General features: G+C 38.6%; 1 protein-coding gene across 1 annotated transcript in view; it reads right to left on the bottom strand.

Annotated features, from left to right (window-relative positions):
* Positions 1-20,448, bottom strand: part of LOC139733088 (uncharacterized) — a 92,101-nt gene that overhangs the window by 19,498 nt on the left and 52,155 nt on the right. The window contains exon 10 of the mRNA XM_071643934.1: positions 6,931-7,099. Coding sequence (XP_071500035.1) covers positions 6,931-7,099 — 169 coding nt within the window. The remainder of the gene's footprint in view (positions 1-6,930; positions 7,100-20,448) is intronic.

Below are 20,448 nucleotides of genomic sequence, written 5' to 3'. Positions count from 1 at the left end.
CCAAAATATGAAAAATTTGGTGTCATTACACTGTAGACTACCCCAAATCCGTATACATACATGACAGACTACCTAAAAAAAATGACTTAGCACTTTGTCTTTCGATCATAGCTCAAATATGGTGTTTTGTATATTAAAAAAAAAAGATGCAACATGCAACTCTAAGCATTTTGACACCTCATTTGTTGAAATCAAATGAAAAATGTAAGCACGATGGCAATTCATATGCAGATACCCCGAAAATAGCAGATCAAAAGAGTTGAACATATAAATTTTGATCACAACATGTGAAAGTGACTAATCAACAAAATTCAAACCTAAAATATAATTGAACACTTTTTGTGTGCATCTTTTATTTCATTTAATTTTGTATTTGAAGAGTTTGAGTAAGGGTATTTCTATAAAGGAAATCACTGTGCCAAAATGCTCTGTCGGTTTCACCAATTTAGGTGCCAGATTGTTATCATTAAAACTTATTTAAGATTAAGTTAAAAATGGTTCATTCAAACGTATTTGTTTAAAGCCTTCCTGTCTGAAAAAAAATATGAATTTAACTTGACAGCCAGAAATCCACTCTATATGTATAATATATATATATATATATATATATATATATATATATATATATATATATATATATATATATATATATATATATATATATATGTATATATATTTGCCGCTTTGGTTTTTCATACATATAAAATATAATGGAATTAACGCATATCGAAAAAAGTAAGACAATATGACTTTACTTTGTCTAAAGTATTCTGAATTCTCATCCTGTGTATCATACAAACCACAGATGCGGTAAGCGATATGTTAGCTTCTGGTTTTACACTACTGTAATTTCCAGTCATCATCAATACGATCATTTTAATCAATATCTGGCTCCTCCTCTTCATCCTCCTCTGTCTACGCAGTAACTTTCTGAAGCAAGTCAATGAGGGAAGGGGAAGGATAGGGCCACTTGGCCACACCGGATCCATGATACCGAAGGCTGTCTTCTGCCACCTTTGTCCAGGATGAACGAGGTAGCGCACCAGAAGATTGGCTAGTCAGATCGCTTGAAGATGGCAAGGTGGTACCCGTCGTTCACACATTGAAAGTGTGAAATAAGGTTGCCTCTGCCAGGTGGGAGCAAGGAGAAATCCACCTTGGATTTGGTCATCAGTTGCTCGCCCTGTCCCACCATCTGTTTCAGCATGATGCTGCGAACGCCATTATAATATACTTCTCCCGGGCCTTGCTATACATTTTAGGCATGTGAATGCTTCAATGTCATCTGTCACCTCTGGCTCCACAGACCACCCATCACCAAGATTTGTGAGGAAAAAACACTCAACTTGGCATATTGTAAAGTCGTATTCTAAGATTTCAGTAGTCTTTAATATGATATGATACTGAGCAACTTATTAGATTTCAGTGAAATACTTCTGAAATCATCATATCAAACAACTCTCACCTGAATGCTATATGGGTGGTTTTGTAGATTCTTTAGGAGTTCAACTTTTCCCAACCCATGAAGGCACTTTAATTGTTACATCTTCCCCGGTGAAAACATTTATACAGTCCAAGTATTTTGGTACAGTAATGAGCTCCCGTTGATTCTATATGCAAGTTAATTGACATTCACAACATGGCAATACGTGACCGTCCGTTTATTAAGAAAGATACTGCATTGTAGAATGGATTAAGCATGGACCAAGGGGATCAAGAAAATGTGTGTCTGTATTCCTCGCCAAAGCTACCTTGTATCCAAGCTTAGCAGCGCACTTGAGGTAGAGCACGACCCTGGTGTCCGTCTTCTTATACTGGTTAGACAGTCACTCATGGATATTGCACCATTGTCTCCTGGAACATGACATTGTGTAAACAAAAGGAATGTATAACAGAAATCACATTCTCTGAAGCTTAAGTGATTCCTGTTACATTCTTTTTGTTCATCCAATCATCCCAGGGGACAAAAAGCTCTGTCCATGAGCTGCTGTCTAACCAGGAGAAGGACACCAGGGCAGCGCCCTACCTCGCAGTATTCCACTATTAAGCTTGGGTGCAAAGCAGCAGTGGTAAGGAAACCAGACACAGGCATTTTCTTGATCTTCTTGCACCATGCTTACTCCGTCACCCTCACTATCTCTCTTGATAAATGGACTGTCGAGCATTGCCAGATTGTGAATGTCGTTGAACTGGCATACAGAATCAAAGGGAGCTGGCTACTGTACCACAATATACTTGGACTACATGTGTTTACAGGGGAAGATGTAACAAGTGCCTTCAAGAGTAGGGGCAAAGTCGGACCCCTATTAACGAATCTACAAAGCCACCCCATGTAACACACAGCATTCAGGTGAGAGTAGGATATGACATTATGATTTCTGCAATATTTTACTGAAATGTGGTAAAATGTTCAATATTACATTATAATGAACACTGCTGAAATCTTAGAACATGACTTTAAAATGTGCCAATGTTTTTATCCCCCACTTAAATCTTGGTGATGGGTGGTCTGTAGAGCCAATAAGAGGTGACAGAAGACATTGGAGCATTCACATGCCTAATGTATGACCAAGGAGGTATGGCTTCTCTCATATAAACCTCCTTGCATGGTATGACCATAAGAGCTGGAGAAATCTATTTACAGCAGCATCATCCAAAGTAAATGATGGGAGAGGGCGAACAAATGACGACAAACTCCAATGTGGATTTCTTCATGATCCCACCTTGCAGAGACAACTTTATCCCACACATTAAATGTGTGACCCTTTGCCTTGCCATCTTAAAGAGAGCTGACCAACCAATCTTCTGATGCTCTATGACCACTTTGAACCTGGGCAAGGATAGCAGAAGATAGCCTTTGTTATGATGGAGCCAGTGTGGTCAAGTGGCCCTTTCTTTCCGACCTCCCTCATTGACTTGCTTCAGACAATTACTGAGGAGATGAAGGAGGATGAAGAAGAGGAGCCAGACATTGATTACAATGATCGTTTTGATGATGACTAGAAATTGAAGAAGTGTGAAATTAAAAGCTGATATATCGCATAACCGCTTCTGTGGTTTGTACAGTTACACAGGATGAGAATTCAGAATACTTTTAGGAAAGTGAAGTCATATTGTGTTTCTTTACTTTTTCAATATACGTTAATTCCGTACTTCATGGAAAGCATATACACATGTCACAGATGTTAAAATATATAGATGATGACTGGCGGCGGAGGGAACATACCCAATATTCCACCCGAAGGGTTTGAAATGCTACTGAGGGAGGTTATAAGTGTGGTGTGGTCCTAGGCCTTAATTCTGTCATTTGTTACGTGAAAATGTTTTCCCATGGAAGAACATTACAAGAATGTTCGCCCATGGGCGAACATAACGAATGTACCTCCATCACGTGACTGTGTTCAGCCAATCACTAATCGGTATTTGACTAACCCATTTAAAATATCATTTTGTCTTTTGAAAGTAGCTTGAATATTGTGTCTTGTATCAGACAACTTTTCACCGAATTCGAAAGAAAACTTAATTCCAATCAATGTGAACTTGAATTGAATGTATACAGGATATAAGCACAAAAGCGATTCATATGCAAATATTTCTAAATTGAAGTAGCAGCAATCCACATTGATTTACAGTCCCTATTCACAGGGTAGATTTTCGGCTGTCAAATGAAAATTGTCTCTTTGTTTTCGGACAATAAGCTTTCAACAAATACATTTGAATGAATTGCTTTTTGTAACCTGAGTATAAATTAAAAATATTTTGGCATCAAAATTTTTGAAATCGGCTCAAGATTTTGGCACAGTGATTGTTTCCTTGAAAAAATCCCAACTCAAACTCGTTTTCATTTCATTCATTCATTCATTCATTCATTCATTTCATTCATTTATTTTTCATTTCCAACAAAAACATATAAATATATTACAGAAATTGAATACAGTACATATATTTCACCATAATACAAAATAAAGGATAAGTTTACAGAAAAATTGTAAGTATACGAAAATGTTGGAAATGGGGAGGAATGCTAAAAAGCTCGGTTTGTAGGATACATTCCCCCCACACGTAATGCAAGAAATTATATGATCGATTGACTGATATACATTGAAAATGGATGAAACAGAGAAAAACCTATAATTATGTCAAGACAGTTGAAGAGGTCTACTTATATGCCGTTGATGTTTTAACGCATGTAATTAAACGCTACCATGTGTCATGAATCTTTCAAGATAATGGCCTCCTACGTTCACTTCACTTCACACATGCATGCATGTTCACATGTATGCTTTTTTTATTTTCATTTCCAATCAATATACACAGGTAATACACAATGAAACGAAATTGAACGCGCACAACGAATGTTAAATTACAGTTCAAGTTTTATCTTTGTCCATTAGTCGCTTTCACTTGTTGTGATCAACATCATTATCACGTGTCACCTCCTTTTAAGGGTAGTTGCATATGAATTACCATAGTGCTTAAATTCTTATTCGATTTCACCAAGTGAGGGGATAACAATGCTTGAAATTAATTTTCTCTTCAGATTTTATTTAATGTTTTTGACACAAAACAGAAAAGGCCTATTTGGGCAATGATCAAAAGACAAAGTTGTCAGTCACTTTGTGAGGTATACAATTTGTCATGTATGTAGCAACTATTTGGGTACTTTTCGGTGTAACCGATATAGAATTTTTCATATTTTGGACTTTTCTTGTATGAGACGTTTTTTAATCATGAAAATAACCATCTCGCTCGATTCCTCATGTCACATTTACCCTGAAGAAATGTTTTATTATTCCTTGTATGTTGGAAAGTTCAAAAGTTATAGAAATTAGTGATTTTCCTTGGAAATTCAAGATGGCCGCCAATAACTCCCATGTGACACGATTTTTACTTGAAACAAAAAAAAATCATCAAATAGACACCCTAAGGGATAGAAAAAGGAGGGTGCATGGGACCCCTCCCCCATTTCTACCAGACTGTTAAGAAAAAGTGGTTAGTCACTCTTTGATGGTATGAGATTGTCATGTACATGTATATGGACTACTTGGGAATATTTCTAGAGTAAATGACACTGGTTTTCCTCGCATTTTTGGACTTTTCTTGTATGTAACTTGATTTAATCATGTAAATAACTATCTCAAACGATTCCTCATGCCGTATTAACTCTGGAGTACTGTTTTATTTTTCCCTGTATGTTGTGTAATTGAAAAGTTAAACTATTTGGGTATTTTTCGGTGAAAATGACACCGAAATTTGCATGCTTTTATGCTTTTCTTGTTTCAAACTTGCTTTAATCATGTTAATAACCATTGCAATCGATTCCTCGTGTCAAGTTTATCCTGAAGAAATGCTTTATTTCTAATTTTATGCTGTGTAGTTCAAAAGTTATGGAAAATAATGATTTTCCCTGAAAATCCAAGATGGCTGCCAAGATGGCCGCCAATGACCCCCATGGGACACGATTTTTTCTTGGGAACAAAAAAATTCATTAACTAGACACTCTAAGGGTTACAAAAAAGTAAGTTAAAAAAATGTGTTCGGGGGGTGCATGGGGACCCCCCATTCCTACCAGACTATAATACACAAACATACACATACATACAGAAAAATATACATGTATATCTAATGGGGATTACAAATGAAGGGCTATCATTGCTCATTTTTGTTTTTGCTTTGTTTTTTGTTTTTGTTTTTTTTACAATTTTACGTCAGCATATCAATTGTACATCATATGTGAAGGTTTTTATGTGAAGGTTTTTGGCCAGAGCAAAATCAATCAAAAAAGAAGACGAAAAGACAAACAAACTAAAAAACCATTGACATTCCTAAAAGTTTGCCTGGTTTCTTATATCAATGCAACCTCAGCTCAGTATCTCTGCCAACAATTTGCAAATGAGAGTGGTCTGGGGGGTGTTTCATCAACGAGTTTGTCGGAGGTTTTCACCGACAAATTTGCTATCAGCCAATCAGACGCAAGGATTTCAGTAGCTTTTAACAGTTGTCAGTGTAAATCACTGACAAAAAGTTTCATGAAACAGTCCCCTGGCCCGTCTTACCTCCAGTGTACAGGTGTGATACCAATAGGTGTCTCACACATATCGCTTTACAAGGCAGCAACAGGTCAATTATACATTAACGATAACTTTTCCAATACTTCTCATGTAATAGGAATATTGAACAGTAACGTATGAATTGGAGAGGTGATTTTTATCAGTATATCGCTAGCAAAAATTTGATACCAGACCCAGACTATCTTCAATGTATTGATATAATAGGAAGAAACAATCTGGAAGACTGAGTAAATTAGGCAAGTGCTGTACAAATAGAAATTTTTGTGGTGTGGAAATTTTCACACAAAATAAGAATACACAATTTGTTTTTGTTTTTATTTTTGCTTGTTACATGTAAGACTATTGCATATGTTTTATGATTCAACAGAATTAACATCATGCAAAATTCATCTTACCCAGCCGAACACAAAAAATTACTCACAGGAAAATTTCCACTTTTAACGTAACATTTTGGAGTATGATGACCATTTGATAGCTCCTAAGCCACCTAAAGATGGCGCCCTGCTGCTACAATTAAATAGACATCACACTCATCCCCAGCTCCAAAAGAAGTCATCAGTAATTACTGTATGTGCCATATATTTAGCAAGTATAATTTTCGGCAAATTGAGACTTCACAACAATTTCGCGAGTGGTTAAATTTGCGACCAAGGAGTACAGTACTGAAAGGAGGAATGTACATGTATGTGTGCATGTCACATTTAGTCGGGATCAGATTTTATATTTTCACATGTTTTTAAATTCATGAATGGCACTTGACTTGCAAAATTCACAAAAATAAAAACCTCACGAAATATGCGGTGTATACAGAATTGAAATCAGGTACACCTGTGACACAAAGATTTGTCTGTTTTCTCACCTTTGGCTTTTCCACCGAGTAACTGTCCTTGTTTGACGTCGATGAGAGCTTGTCGAGACTTAGCGCCCTCCGCAGCTTCTTTTTCGTCTTCTCCACCTTCTCCGACAGCGACGACCTCGACATGATCGAGAGCTGCGAGCCCGAGAGTTTCTTGTAGCTGTCATAGTCGCTGTAGGAACATAGGCAGAAAAACAGAGAAGACAAGGGTTATTTGTAAAAATCACATACATGTTGTAATTTGGAATGCTTCTTTACATCACTACTTACATGCAATAGCCTATTTCAAGTCACATGCAGTTCTTTTTTTTTCCCATTATGTGTGTGTGTGTGTGTGTGTGTGTGTGTGTGTATGTATGTATGTGTTTGATGTGTGTGAATACTTGCCTTATTTGAAGAAATATCATGAACATAACAACTTTGAAATGAAGGTAGTAGTTGTGGCAATGTCTCATGGGAATCCACACTAAATTTGTAATCATCAGTGTTTTGATGCATCTAAGTATTACACATTACTTAGAAATGCATCTGAATAGAAGATTTGAGTCAAACATATCATCAATACCAAAAAATAAAATACAGACTGACAATATGTTTTTAAAAGTCTGCTTTGATATTAACATCAATTAATTTCACTCAATTTACAAGTTTCTCTTCACTGGGAGAGCTCCATTATATTAACCTAACTTTTGGAAGTACAATTAAGAGAGTAAGGCAGCACCCAAATCAACTACGTCCCTTTTAATCAATTGTAACAAGGAACTAATCACCAAATTGGGCACGTGCCAAAATGTTGCACACATGCTATGGAGAGTGAAACATGTAAAGTCTATTTTGTATCTTCACAAGTAGCATGGTAGATGTTGTGTATAACATGGGAGACTTGGAACTCATCGAAAGTCCCAGAAAACCACATTTTCGTGGTTTGGTGCTGTAAATCTCTTTATCACAGTTTTCACTCTTTATTGTTAGCCTGTCTACGGGTAAAGTGAAAAATCATCTCTTACTTCAGCCCTTTGACGTTCATACAGAATCATTTGTTTTGGTTGCAAAATTTTCACAAGCCTCTCAATTCCCAACTTTGTAACTGATCAAATTGGCAACACAAAGTATAGGATTACAGCTCCTGTCATTCTTTCAATTTTTTTTTTTTATTTCTTTCTGATTTTGGTTATGTTTTAATGAATATACCCAATTCAATCTGATGTTTTTACAATATCAGATATATTCAATAAAATTCAGAGAGACTTGCACCAATCTAATTACTCATTTCATTCACAGTAATGAAAAAGGCTGTGATGCTAAGATTTGGAGCAACTTCAGAAGGATAGATGATCATTTAATATCAATGATCATAATGATTGCGCATTTCTGTAGCTCACACATGTGCCTTTGGAGACTCCCATAAATTTGATTTATGATATCATATGATTAATTAAACAAGTACGGGGATTTTAAAAAAAGACAAGTGATGATTAGGCAATTAAAACTAAACACCAGAGAGCAATATCACTTTTCATTGCTGCATCGAAATCTGGTCTTATCTCCCCGAAAGGAGATATGGAACAGCTCAAAATTCAATCTCGGTTCATATTTCTTTTCTGTCAGATGTAATGTTGCATCATACCAGGGACATGACACAGTAGAATCAGGCAGAAGAAAATGGAGCCTTGTGGCAACAACCAAAAAGTGCACGACGCACAAACAGGATTGTCCTCAAATTGTCATTCTCCGGATGCTTTCAGAATTAATTTGAGCCCGTAGTCCAAATTCTGATGATTCTCACCCATGACAGGCGTTTCCGGCATCAGACTACATAGGCTACGTGACGCACAGTCAGACAGACTTAAAACATGTATGACAGATATATTCCTACCCATGTGATGAGAGCAAAGGGGGCGGGGGAGAGAGAAGCCTACAAAAACAAACAAACAGACACACACACAATACAACAGACAAAATTACTGTGTTGTACTTCCATACAAATACTGTAAAAGTGGTTTCTTTCGCGTACAGAAACTTTCGCGGTTTCCATCAGTGCGGACTTTTTCGCGTGTGTTTAAATTCGCGGTCGGTAATGATAGCATTGTACAAGCGACGAGTTCAAAACATTTTCGCGTGGTGTTAAATTCGCGGTTCAATCTCAAAGCGCAAAAAGCGAGAAAATAAAACTACCGCGAAAGAAACCACTTTTACAGTATGAGCAACCACTTGCTTGTCAGTCTGTCTGTTTGTTTCAATAGTGGTAATAAAAGTAGTAAAAACTGTAGCATTAACATTTGCTGCAATCTTGTCACACGCACAAGAAAAGCTGCCGTCAAATTCCTAGTCGATAGGATGTATGTAAATGTAAGCACACAAAATCGCATAATTCTACTGAGACTGTGGTCATGTTGCTAAAAGGACACAGATAAAATGAGGTGTAGTTGCAGTCTTTTGACTGCATACAACATATGATTGCTCAGGCCCTGATTGAACTATTGATGACATGCTAGTCCAGTGGCCAGTGGAATCTCATTTCGCCATTAGTGCTAAAATGTAGCTTGACGTTGCTACAGTACCAATGTCAGCCATCATCACTGGCCACCTTCTGTAACATTATTGCTAGCATAACATCAAAATAAGGCTATGCATCTAGAATGACAGTATATGTCTCCTTCACTGCCATCAGAGAAAAATGAATAAATAAATAGAATAAAATGAATAAAAATTCTTGGAAAATTCCAGTCTTTACTTCACCTACAATGTATACACAACTATTATCTGAACTGAATTAACTTGAAAGAATAATAAACAACAAAAAGTGACCAAGACAATTCATGTCGTAGAGACATTCTTCATCATAAGACCTTATGAATATCTCCCCTCCCTCTACAGTGAAAGCGACAGAGAAAAATACCATAACACAGTTTTATCTGTCATGCAAATAATCTTTGAAAAAGATACTGATACCATATAGTCAACAAATAGGCCATGCAATGTTTTATAGACACGTATTGCTGAGTGTTACCAGTCTGTATCACATTGCAGTTTCAATAGAGAATGCTTCTGTCATAATTAAGCTTTAAAATCAGTTTTTGTGCATTTACAAAAACCAAACACAAATCATGAATGCATATTCATGCAGATCCAGACAGATCTACAGTGTACATCATTATTAGACTTAATATGAAGGTTAAGAATGAGAAGCCATCCTAATATCTGAAATTCAAGAATGAAATCACATTGGTAGCCATCGCACCACAGTATTTGCTGGCATTTATTCTTGAGGGATGAAGTCTTTATCTATACAGATCTCTCCTGAAAAAGGCATAAAGCCAGAAGTTCAGACCAGTTGAAATACCAGCATACTATGTCCAATCAAGGTGTGTCATCATTCATACGCTGTTAACACGTTATGTGCTTTGAACGGCAACTGCCACAGAACACCCCATAGCATTGTACACACTGCGCAAGGTTCCTGGCACAGAGTGGGTTAATGAAAACTTTTTAGAATGCGATGCCGATCATCAATCACGGCGAACAAGACAATAGAAATTGCATTCTCATCCTCCGCACAGCAGATGGACGGCAGACTAAAACCACCAACAGCCTAATCATCCCGACCATCTGCGGGTCAATGATGTCATATACGACCACCAAAAGCTCGCAATGCGACCACAGAGATCAACCAGCTGGACATATGATTGGCGGATGGCTGGAGGACATTGGCTTTTAGAGCACAAAAAGGGGATGAATATAATCAGTGGTGACCTAATTCTTCTTAAATACACCGATGAGTTGCCATGGAATGGTAATTCCTTTCTCCCTGAGCTGACCAACCATTGAGTGTGGATATTTTTGCATGAAAAAAATGACATCTTTTTACAGCATCTATTAGAGCAAAGACAATCCAGACCATAGTGAATTTTCATATGGAAAAGTATCATAAAAGATGTTGTATGATGTAACTGTTTCACGTCACAAGCAGCCAATGATGCGAGGGTAGAGGTTTGCCGGGTTGTCTTCACCGAGACTCTGTATTTATACACTGTACTTGAAATGGCTGACCATCCTTTTTTTATCTTTCAACTTTTTTTTTACACGAAAGTTTAGAGAGGATTTGAACACAGGTAATGCCATAATAATCTCATTGTATTCAACTTTGTATACTAGTAATATACTGAAACATACTGAACCTGTTACTGTTCTGTTTGTTTGTTTTTCTTCTTACTGTATGTAGTGTCATTTTGAACACTGAGTTTACTTTCATCATAAATGTCTGTCGTTTATGCAGACCTCCCAACCTTTCTGACTGAAAAATAGGGATGATTTGGCTCAAAAGTAGGAAAGAAAGCGCAGTTCCCATAGGAGTGTGTGGTAAAATTATCCAGTTTAGGCAACTCTTGTTGAAACAAGAGCTGGGAATGGTCGAAATTCAGATTCTTTCCTCCAAATTCAGTATGGTTGGGAGGTCTGTTTATATAGTACAGTCAAACCTGCCTTAGCGGCCACCTGCCAAACATGGCCACTAAAAACAATTCCTCTGAAAGAAAAATGACCCTGTCTACAGTGGCCACCTACCTATACTGACACTCTTTCTTTTTTTATTCTGCTCCCTTGGGTGACCACTAGAGACAGGTTTGACTGTACTCCAGCTACTGTTCTAGCAGTGCATGCTTACACAAAGTTTTCCATGACATGCTTTTAACGAAATAAATTGATGCAGAATTTATTAGGCTGCATTACAGGTGACTTTTCACACTATATACTCCACATCTTTCAAATTCACAAGGAAGATTTGATTGTGTGGGGTTTTTTTCATCATGCATCAAGAGGTTGGAGGTTTAAAGCAGTACCCCAGGAGTGTCCTGACTATCGAGTAAAGTTGGCCGCTTTTCAGGGCACAAGAAACAGACAGTTTGAAAGTATGTAGTACCACAGAAAGTGGTCTGATCATTATGCGGCGAATGGCTCGGTAGGAGCCAACGCCACAAACTCACCTCTCTGGGACGTCCACCTGAAAGCACAGGCAACTCTTCAGAACTTTCACGCGGACACTGTACTTCCGAAAAATCCTGGCTAATGACTCCATGTCGCTGAATACACCTTCGATGACCATCAAAAGTAATATGACAACAATAATAACGACAAAGATGCCTCACGAGGAAGATGGTTGACGGACACGTCCAGAGGAAGATATTGTCATGGCGAAAGATATCGTCATGGCGAGAGAAATCATCCAAGGAGCTCCCTTGAGAGCAGCTTTCACCAGCAAGATTCACTCTATACCGTTCAATCGACATCTAATCAGCATGCTCCGAATTTCAAGAATCGTGCCAGGCAAGCGGGTCGAGAAGGGAAATGACGAAAGCAGAGAAAGAGAGAGAGAGAGAGAGAGTCAAAGATACAGCCTAAAGAAAGAATGACACTTCAAAAAGAAAAAGAACGAGAAAGAAGAAGAAGAAAAAAAGAGTGGGACGTTCCAATTTTAGCATGGCTGAGATGTGATGGCCTGATCTAGATGTCTTAGTCAGAGACCACGGTGTTGCTGGCAAAAGATTCATCTCGTCTCGTTCCCGACGTGACACACGCGCACTTGGCTTGCTTCCAGGAGGGGAACGTGGAGAGCCCGGCCGGAGATTGAGATGGAGGGGGAGATATAAGAGGATAGCGAAACGGATCCGTGCCTTCTCTGGCTTTGATGGGCGCTCGCCGATCATGCCTCCCTCCCCAAAACTCTTGTTAAATCCCTCGCAAAAAAAAAAGTAATCACATACTGACAGCGCTTTAAACCCACTTCCCTCTCCCCCCTTCTAAAAACCTGAAGTCGCATAGCAGAGTAATGTGACACCGTGAATCCCAGAGGATACAGATGTGTTGGAGAAGGGGGAGGGGGGCCCTGCGAATTCTGTGATATCGTTTTCCGTTTCTCACCAGCGCGGTGGTTGAAATCCCTTAATTAAAACATCCAAGTTCTCGGTAATCAAATCAGTGGCGAGCTAAAGTGGCCCCTCGACATTATCATTAGATCAGAAATCGTAAAGAGAACTTGCTCCCCCCCCCCCCACACAAAAACTTCCCCCTGAAACTTAGCCACATACAGCTGTATCACTAGCAAAATATTTACAGTTATTTAGAGCTGAAATAGTCTTGCAGTATTTAGAGCCCTCTTTACAGTCAAATTAGGGTGCATGTAAATCTTTCTGTTATGTATTGGTGACTATACATTCTACATATGTATCATTATAGAGAAATTATGTAGTCATTCCACAAAAAAAAGCATGTGTATATATATATGTATATTTAGACAAAGCTGTATTGTGGGCTCTCCAAGGCCTAAAGTGGAAACTTTCTTCTTTATTCTTATGGGGGGTGGGGGTAACAGAAGATAGAACCTTCTTCCTATGTTGAATCAAATACATGGATGTCCTTGTGACATCTGACATCCAATTAGAAGTTTGGGTTTGTTTGTGTTTTTTGGTGGTTCATGTAATTTGTGGCTGATGTAACGATATGCTACACAGCGGACGCAGGGACATTCGTCCAAGAAAAATTCCCGTAGTGATGCCGTATAAACTCTTCAGGTACCGTGAAATTATTTGACTCATGTGCACAACAGCAAGACTGTGAAAATCAAAGTTACATTTTCGGAATCGCTGAGTAAACCTTGGACCAGCTGAGGGAGACCTCAGATTAAAGCCCAGGATGTCTTGAAGACCCTATTCACCCTCACGACAGTCTTCATCAGCCATGTTGCAGATTGCCGGGTTTTCCCGCCGACCAAGTGGCGTACGCCGTCACTGTCACTCCTAAATGCAGTCATCGGCAGGCGGCGCTCTAGAATAGACTGCATTCACGCAGGTGATAAGATCTTCATACAACGCTGACCGAGGTATACTTAACTTGATCTGTCATTGTTGTTGTTGTAGTTGTTGTTGTTGTTGTTGCTGTTGTTGCTGTTGCTGATATTGTTATTGTTCTACTGCTGTCCCTAAGTATAGCCGTGATGCCTTGATGCATCAAGCAGCGCTGGAAAAATTAGACGCATGATGCAACGGCAAGTCATCCACTCCCCGTGATCAAGGAATGTGCAGACACGACGAGCAAAACCACGTCTCCCAACATTATCGCTGGTCGCTTGCATGAGTTGTGTTTGCCATGCCCCAAACTCTTCCAAAAATGAAGTCGTGACTCACATTAACCTGTTTTCTCGGAGCAAAACGTGGAGAAACTTGTCTAAAAATAAGTAAACGGAAGAGGATCCGAGAGAAAATGCCCAGTTCCGACATGTTGTTTCCTTGAAGTGGCTATGCGAGACAATGCCACATGTACCACAGGGACATGTGCTAAAAGACAGCAACTTTCATGTACAGCCTTGCGCTGTGATATTTTAAGGTTTAGTTTTTCTGCCTATAAAATCAAAACAAACACCTCCATGTTGCTCATGTTCAAACAAACATAGTGATGCCCTTCCTCCCTCAACCTCCCCCTTCTCCCCCCCCCCCCCCCCTTTCCACCTGGCACTGCCTATCTAGTGGGGAATTATACACTACATAAACTCAATACAAGAGTGAAATATACTAAGAGGAGTAAGAAAGATATATTATCTGGGTTGTAACATGTACAGGTGTATATCTTGTTAACAACAAATCATATCAATTAGCAGTAGCAACAATGAAAGAGGAATACAAGATGGAGTGCCCAAAGTTAATCAAACCTAATAAGTTTTTTTTTTTTTTTCAAATCTAATTAGGAGAGAAAGATGACCAGAAGAGAGAGAAAAAAGAAAAGAAAGAAAGAAAGAATAACAATTCAGAGAGGGCACTAGCTGCCTGTAACAAAGTGATCATAGAGATAAATTCTATCCACCTGTGTTTGAAGTGTCTAGTATAGATGAGAGTGGGTTATTGGACTCTCAACCTAGGCATATAACATCCAAAGAATCCACTGATAAAGTGAGAGACAATAGAAAAACAGGCTAATTTCCCTAAGCATATTATGTGGATATTTTGGAAGAAAAAAATAGTTCAAAATCATAAGTCCTTATCAGGGATGTTAGTTACTTCAAAATGGAATAGTACATGAAAGAGAATGAAAACATGGTGACATCTATTGATTTCTACTATGATGGCAAAGTGCTGACTGGCTACTAATTTTTGGTCAAAGTTTTTAACTCTAACATCAGTATATGAACAACAATAACCTATGCTGCTGCAATATTTTCACATTTTTCATTCCCCCCTTCGCACTGAACCTCAGAGCCTACGCTTAATCCCACACTCTATTCACAGTACAGATGAAAATGAAACTAGTCAGCAAGCATTCTTTCTTTTTTCGCTTCTGCAAACTGTCTCATAATTTATGCAACACACTGCACATACCATATATTTCACAAGTACAATAGTTCACGAATCATCACTTGTAACACAAGTCTCCGAGTGGTTGAATTTGCAATGAAGAAGCACTTGACAGAATAAGAAAAAGGTACTATCCTTTTTAGAAGAAAAGTTTGTGTAGTCGAACCATGAAGACAATATACAGTGCATTTATGTTATAGGAAGTGATATGAGTCGCAAATTTTACAAGTATCGATTGACGCAGGATATTTGTAGAGATAAAACACCAAGAAATTTACTACATACAGCACTCCCCCCCCCAAAAAAAAAAAAAAAAAAGAAGCAAAAAGGCTTCAGACTATGTAACCCTTCTTTTAGTGATCATATCTCCTTATGCCAGGTGTGCATCTATAATTACGTTTTCCTGCCCATAAAACAAGAAAGAAAAAAATATCATAAACTTTCAGACCTAATCCTGGAATCCCTGCTGACTCCGGTAACATATATTTTATAGTCATCTGTCTCCTCGCAAAGTAAATATCTATTCCAGATCTTAAAGTGGCACTTGAGCTGCAATGGATGATGCTGATCCAAGACCAAGACCTCCATATCATGCCTTAAACTAAAGAATGTATCATTTTAGTAGAGTAGATGATACAAACACTTATTAGGAAAGCTCTTTAAGGATTACTTTCTTCAAGCTTGTAATTCTTTTCTTTCCTTTCAACCTAAAATATCTATACTCGTGAGTTTAAGGCACTTTCACAAGACATAGTTGTTCTAGTTTTAAGAAATCTAACTTCATTACAAAGGGGAAAAAAACTAAACCTATGATTTATACAGGGTATATGTAAAGCCATTTCACATAATCTGTAAATCTTGTTAAAGTTAAGTCTATGATTCTCCTCGTAATAGAGGCTTGCAGACTTTAATACACAGCATCAAACTTTGATCGGCAGTGAAAGATGCAAATGTTCTTGCATCGTGATTAATCCGTTGAAAACGAGTCCCGTGAATACTCGGGCAGGTGCCTATGGGACAAGAGTGTTGTAGCAAAATCAGTCCATCTCCAATGGGTTAATGTTTAACCTTTTGTGTGCCAGTTGGTGCAGAAAACCCCATAGCATTGTACACACTGTCCACAGGCTCTGGCACTGAAAGGGTTACTAAGCTTTCTACATGTCATGCTCAAAGAACAGTCACAAGTGCCACATACAGTGATGTCAGATTTACTTACACTTGTAAAGCACGGGTCTAGTCTCTTCATTTTTTAAAGCTTGCGGTGTGGTATAAGCAGTAATGAGAATAATCACTAATTGAGTTGAAAGGCAAGTAGTGCTCCATATCAATGTTGTATCACTGTCAATAAATCTGATCATAATTCAACAGGCATATGCCAGTATCATTTTATTTGAAAGTGTGCCAAGATTTTCAATTCCTAGCCCACCAGCAACAGACAAGATTTTGTCTCTATGAAAGCTTTGCTTTGCTCTGAGAACAATGACATTAAAATGAGAAATAGTAGTTGCAAACCATCACAAAAGACCCAGAGGAACCATAGGAACATCACAACATTCCATTCGCAATAATTACAACGCCAAGATTTCATCAAAGAACGTTGATTGTGAGGCAGTCAACACACTCCCAACATTTAATAGTCAAATCAACCCCAACTTCCCCCCTGCATATCATCCTGCTATCCACCTAAGTGATTAGGGGAAATAGTAATTAACGTGTGTCGGCTTATTGCAAGACTGACACCGGCAGACTTCTATGAACTCTTGGCACCTCTTGCACCGATCACAAAAAGAGGATTGGGGGGGGGGATAATTTCACATTTCCTGAGAGAGGGAGGGGGCAGCTCTTGCTTAAAAGAAGACTCAGTATATTTGTCTCACCTCCCTGATGCAAGGTAGAAGCATGGCATTGCACATGTGCGATCCATTCAAATCACTGTGCAAGGGGACCCTAGCAAAATGCAATGTCCCCTGGAAGAAACACGTACTATACCAGCTGTTCCTACCACTGCAGGCCGTTTGCAGCGAAAGCAGTCACAGAGAGTATAACTAGCATTTGATGTTCTTGCTGGTGCTAGAATGACACAGGAAAAAAAATTCAAAAGTGACTTGAGTGGGTACCAACAATCAATGATGGGTTTCAAATGTCATATTAATATTTAAAAGCATCCACAAAAACATGAAATCCTCCATGAAAGTGTGAATTTATAAACATTAAAAGGAAGAAATCAAGATAAGTGAAATACTGGAAAATAACCACCTGTGTGATTTAGATATCATCCTTCTACTGAATATGCATTCAAAATTTGTAAATTTGGAAAGCAACTCATTTCAAATTTTCAGGTATTAATATTCCTCTAACTTTGCAAACTGTATTTTAAGTTTAATATAAAATCTTTGTAGTATGACTTCAGCAGCATCACTCTGAAAACTCTATACTTGGGGGAAAAAACAAAATCTATATCAGTTTTGTCATGCGATTGAAATTAACATACTGTATATATGCAAAGTTTCCACTAATTAAAGGAAAAAACCTGCCTAATTCAATCCACTGTATAAGGATGTTTGAAGGGAATTCTTCTACAGTTAGTGTGTAAAAATGGTTCTATATTTGCTCCTGAGATAATTGCCCCCATGAAACATCTGCAAGCTAAGCCAAACATAAATTCTACTTACAAATATAACCCTAACCATAATCCTAATCCTCACATCAAGCTAAACCTAAAACCCTATCACAACCCTAACCCTTACCCTTAGTCCTTGGAGAAAATAAGACTGGAGCAATTGTCGCACTGAGAAAAAAAAAATGAGTGGCAGACTCACTTTCTTTTTGTTTTCGTGGCATTGTCTTTTTTTGCTTGTGTTTTCTGTCAATCCATTAAGAAGCACTTCTGGTGCATTGTGATTTTAACTCCGCAACAGATTTCTCCCGTCACCTGCCTTAACGCTCCCTGCGCTCAAACCGCCGCCGTACAGCTATTTAGAACGACTGAAAAATGAGTGCTATATTTAGCCAATTTGGTCCAATATTTCCCTTGTTAATCCCCCGAAGGAAGTGGTGTATTTCCAACAACTGCTCCAATCAAAGTAGTAGGCACCTTCTCACTCTCCCGTCTTCCCTTTCAGTACACCTCAGATGAGATATAAAGGAGAATAAAAAAAATCTGCACATCGAGGGCAGCAGACTGTTCATCGCTGCCAAGTAAAGACCTATTCTTTTATCTTTTTTTTATATTAAAGATTTGTCAACAGGGCACGTCAGGAGTTTCAAGCAGAACAAAAAACACTGTCAATAATCACAAAGGTTAACCTTTTATCTCAACTCATGATCTGCCTGCGGATCAAACGAGACAGAAACAACTTCAGATCAGACTACAGCACAACCACTCTCCACGCTATGGCATACAATTTACTTTGAGAAGAATAACCTATCAAAATTGACATTCGTACACTGTTCTATTCTGATTTTGCACTTTCCCATCACTGTTGGCAACTTCAAAGAAATGACACTATATCACATGACTGAGATATATTCAATGTTGCCAATTTGAATCTAACATCTCCATCCAAGAGGAAAGGGTTGCCTTATATGAAATGGACAATGGTTTGGGGGATGATGGGATAGCCTATTTAAAAAAAAAAGAAATGGTCAAAATTCAAAACATGTATCACTTCGCTCTTTACCGACAGTTAAATATGCATGGAATGACTAGACATCATCCCTAAATGAAAAATGAATATCAAAATGCAAAGTGAGGGTCCAGTGATAAATAAGAACAAAAACATAAAGCTAATACAGGTCAAGTAATGCTGGGAGGGGGGGGGGGGTGTGGTTGTTTTGTTTTGTGTTGTTTTGTGTTTTTTTATGTTGCTATAATGTAAGTCAGAGGAAGATGATAATTCTTGATAACATCAAAAAAGGTTTAAAAAATCCAAATTTCTTGAAAGAGTTTACTGAAAACTACAGAATGCGTCTGGTCATATCCACTCTATATCTTCTACTTATCTTCAAAAAGTGACCTTCAACCTTAACTTCCAGATAGTGGGCCCCAAATTACAATCTAAACAAGTTCAAGTTGCACATTGTTTGGATGGTGCGACTCCAGAGAACTGACAATCCCTCCGATAACCAGGAACCCGATCCTCGCCTCATCGTCCTGACAAGTCGGTCACTGACAGCTTTATCGCTATTTTAATCTTATCTTCCCCTTGAAAGTGTCAGGTAATGATGCGACTTCTGTGAAAGCTGTGTTTGTATATCCCAGGTAGTTATGTGTGTCAGCCTGTCATGGAGTGGGTGGGTGGGTGGTTGTGGGGGGGGGGGGGTTGTTGGGGTGCTGGCAAGGCAGAGTTGGGGGAGAAGGAAAGAGAATAGATGTTAAGAAGTGGGTGGGGGTAGGGAGGGGGAAAGGTGCAGAGTGATGGTTGAACTGGCTCTGGTATCTGACCCCCTCCCTCCTCCCCTCCCTTGAGGAAGGTTGAGCTACGAGGGGGAAGTATCCCTTGACTATCCAGGGTAGAAGATCCTTGGGGAGAGCACAGGGGATGACAGGTTTGTGGGACTGAGACTAAAGACAGGACAGCTTTAGGTCGATTGCACAAGAAAGAATTAAACCTTGCTACACTTGCCTGGCTTGGTATGTGATCATGAATATCTCACAATGAAATATCATCTAGCAGACCTTTTAATTGTTGAATTTGGTTGAATGGTTGGAGATTCCTTTCCTACAGTCAAAACTGAAAGTATGATGTGACAGAAATGGACTTGTGGGATGGGTGTCACAGCTCGTCTTGCTGAGAGAGATCAGAAAATATGAGTGAAGAATCACGCATGTGAAGGGAGAAAAAAATGCAAGTAAATTTGCTTACAAAGACTCCAAAATGACCACATTGCTAAAAGTTCTGTTAATGTATTACACAAGCAGAGATAACACAAATTAAGGTGGACATAGAGAAGCCATGCACAACGAGAAAATTCTAATCTGAAATGATCAAAGTGAGATTTCATTTACAACTCTATGCAGGATGTAATGGAGGTTGGTCGGCGCTCTCTCCGCTGGTACATGTGGTTTACTGATCTACTCGGTTCTCTGAACGGGGTGGCAGGGCTGGCGTTCTGTAGCCGCCGGTTCGTGTGGTTGATGACGGCGTACCGCCGGTAGACTGAACAAGGGGACGGTCGTTTG

Source organism: Diadema antillarum, unplaced genomic scaffold, assembly GCF_040938485.1.
Source record: "Diadema antillarum isolate AM-2024a unplaced genomic scaffold, OU_Dant_1.0 scf00000024, whole genome shotgun sequence".
Taxonomy (NCBI): domain Eukaryota; kingdom Metazoa; phylum Echinodermata; class Echinoidea; order Diadematoida; family Diadematidae; genus Diadema; species Diadema antillarum.
This window is presented reverse-complemented; position numbering and strand designations above follow the sequence as displayed.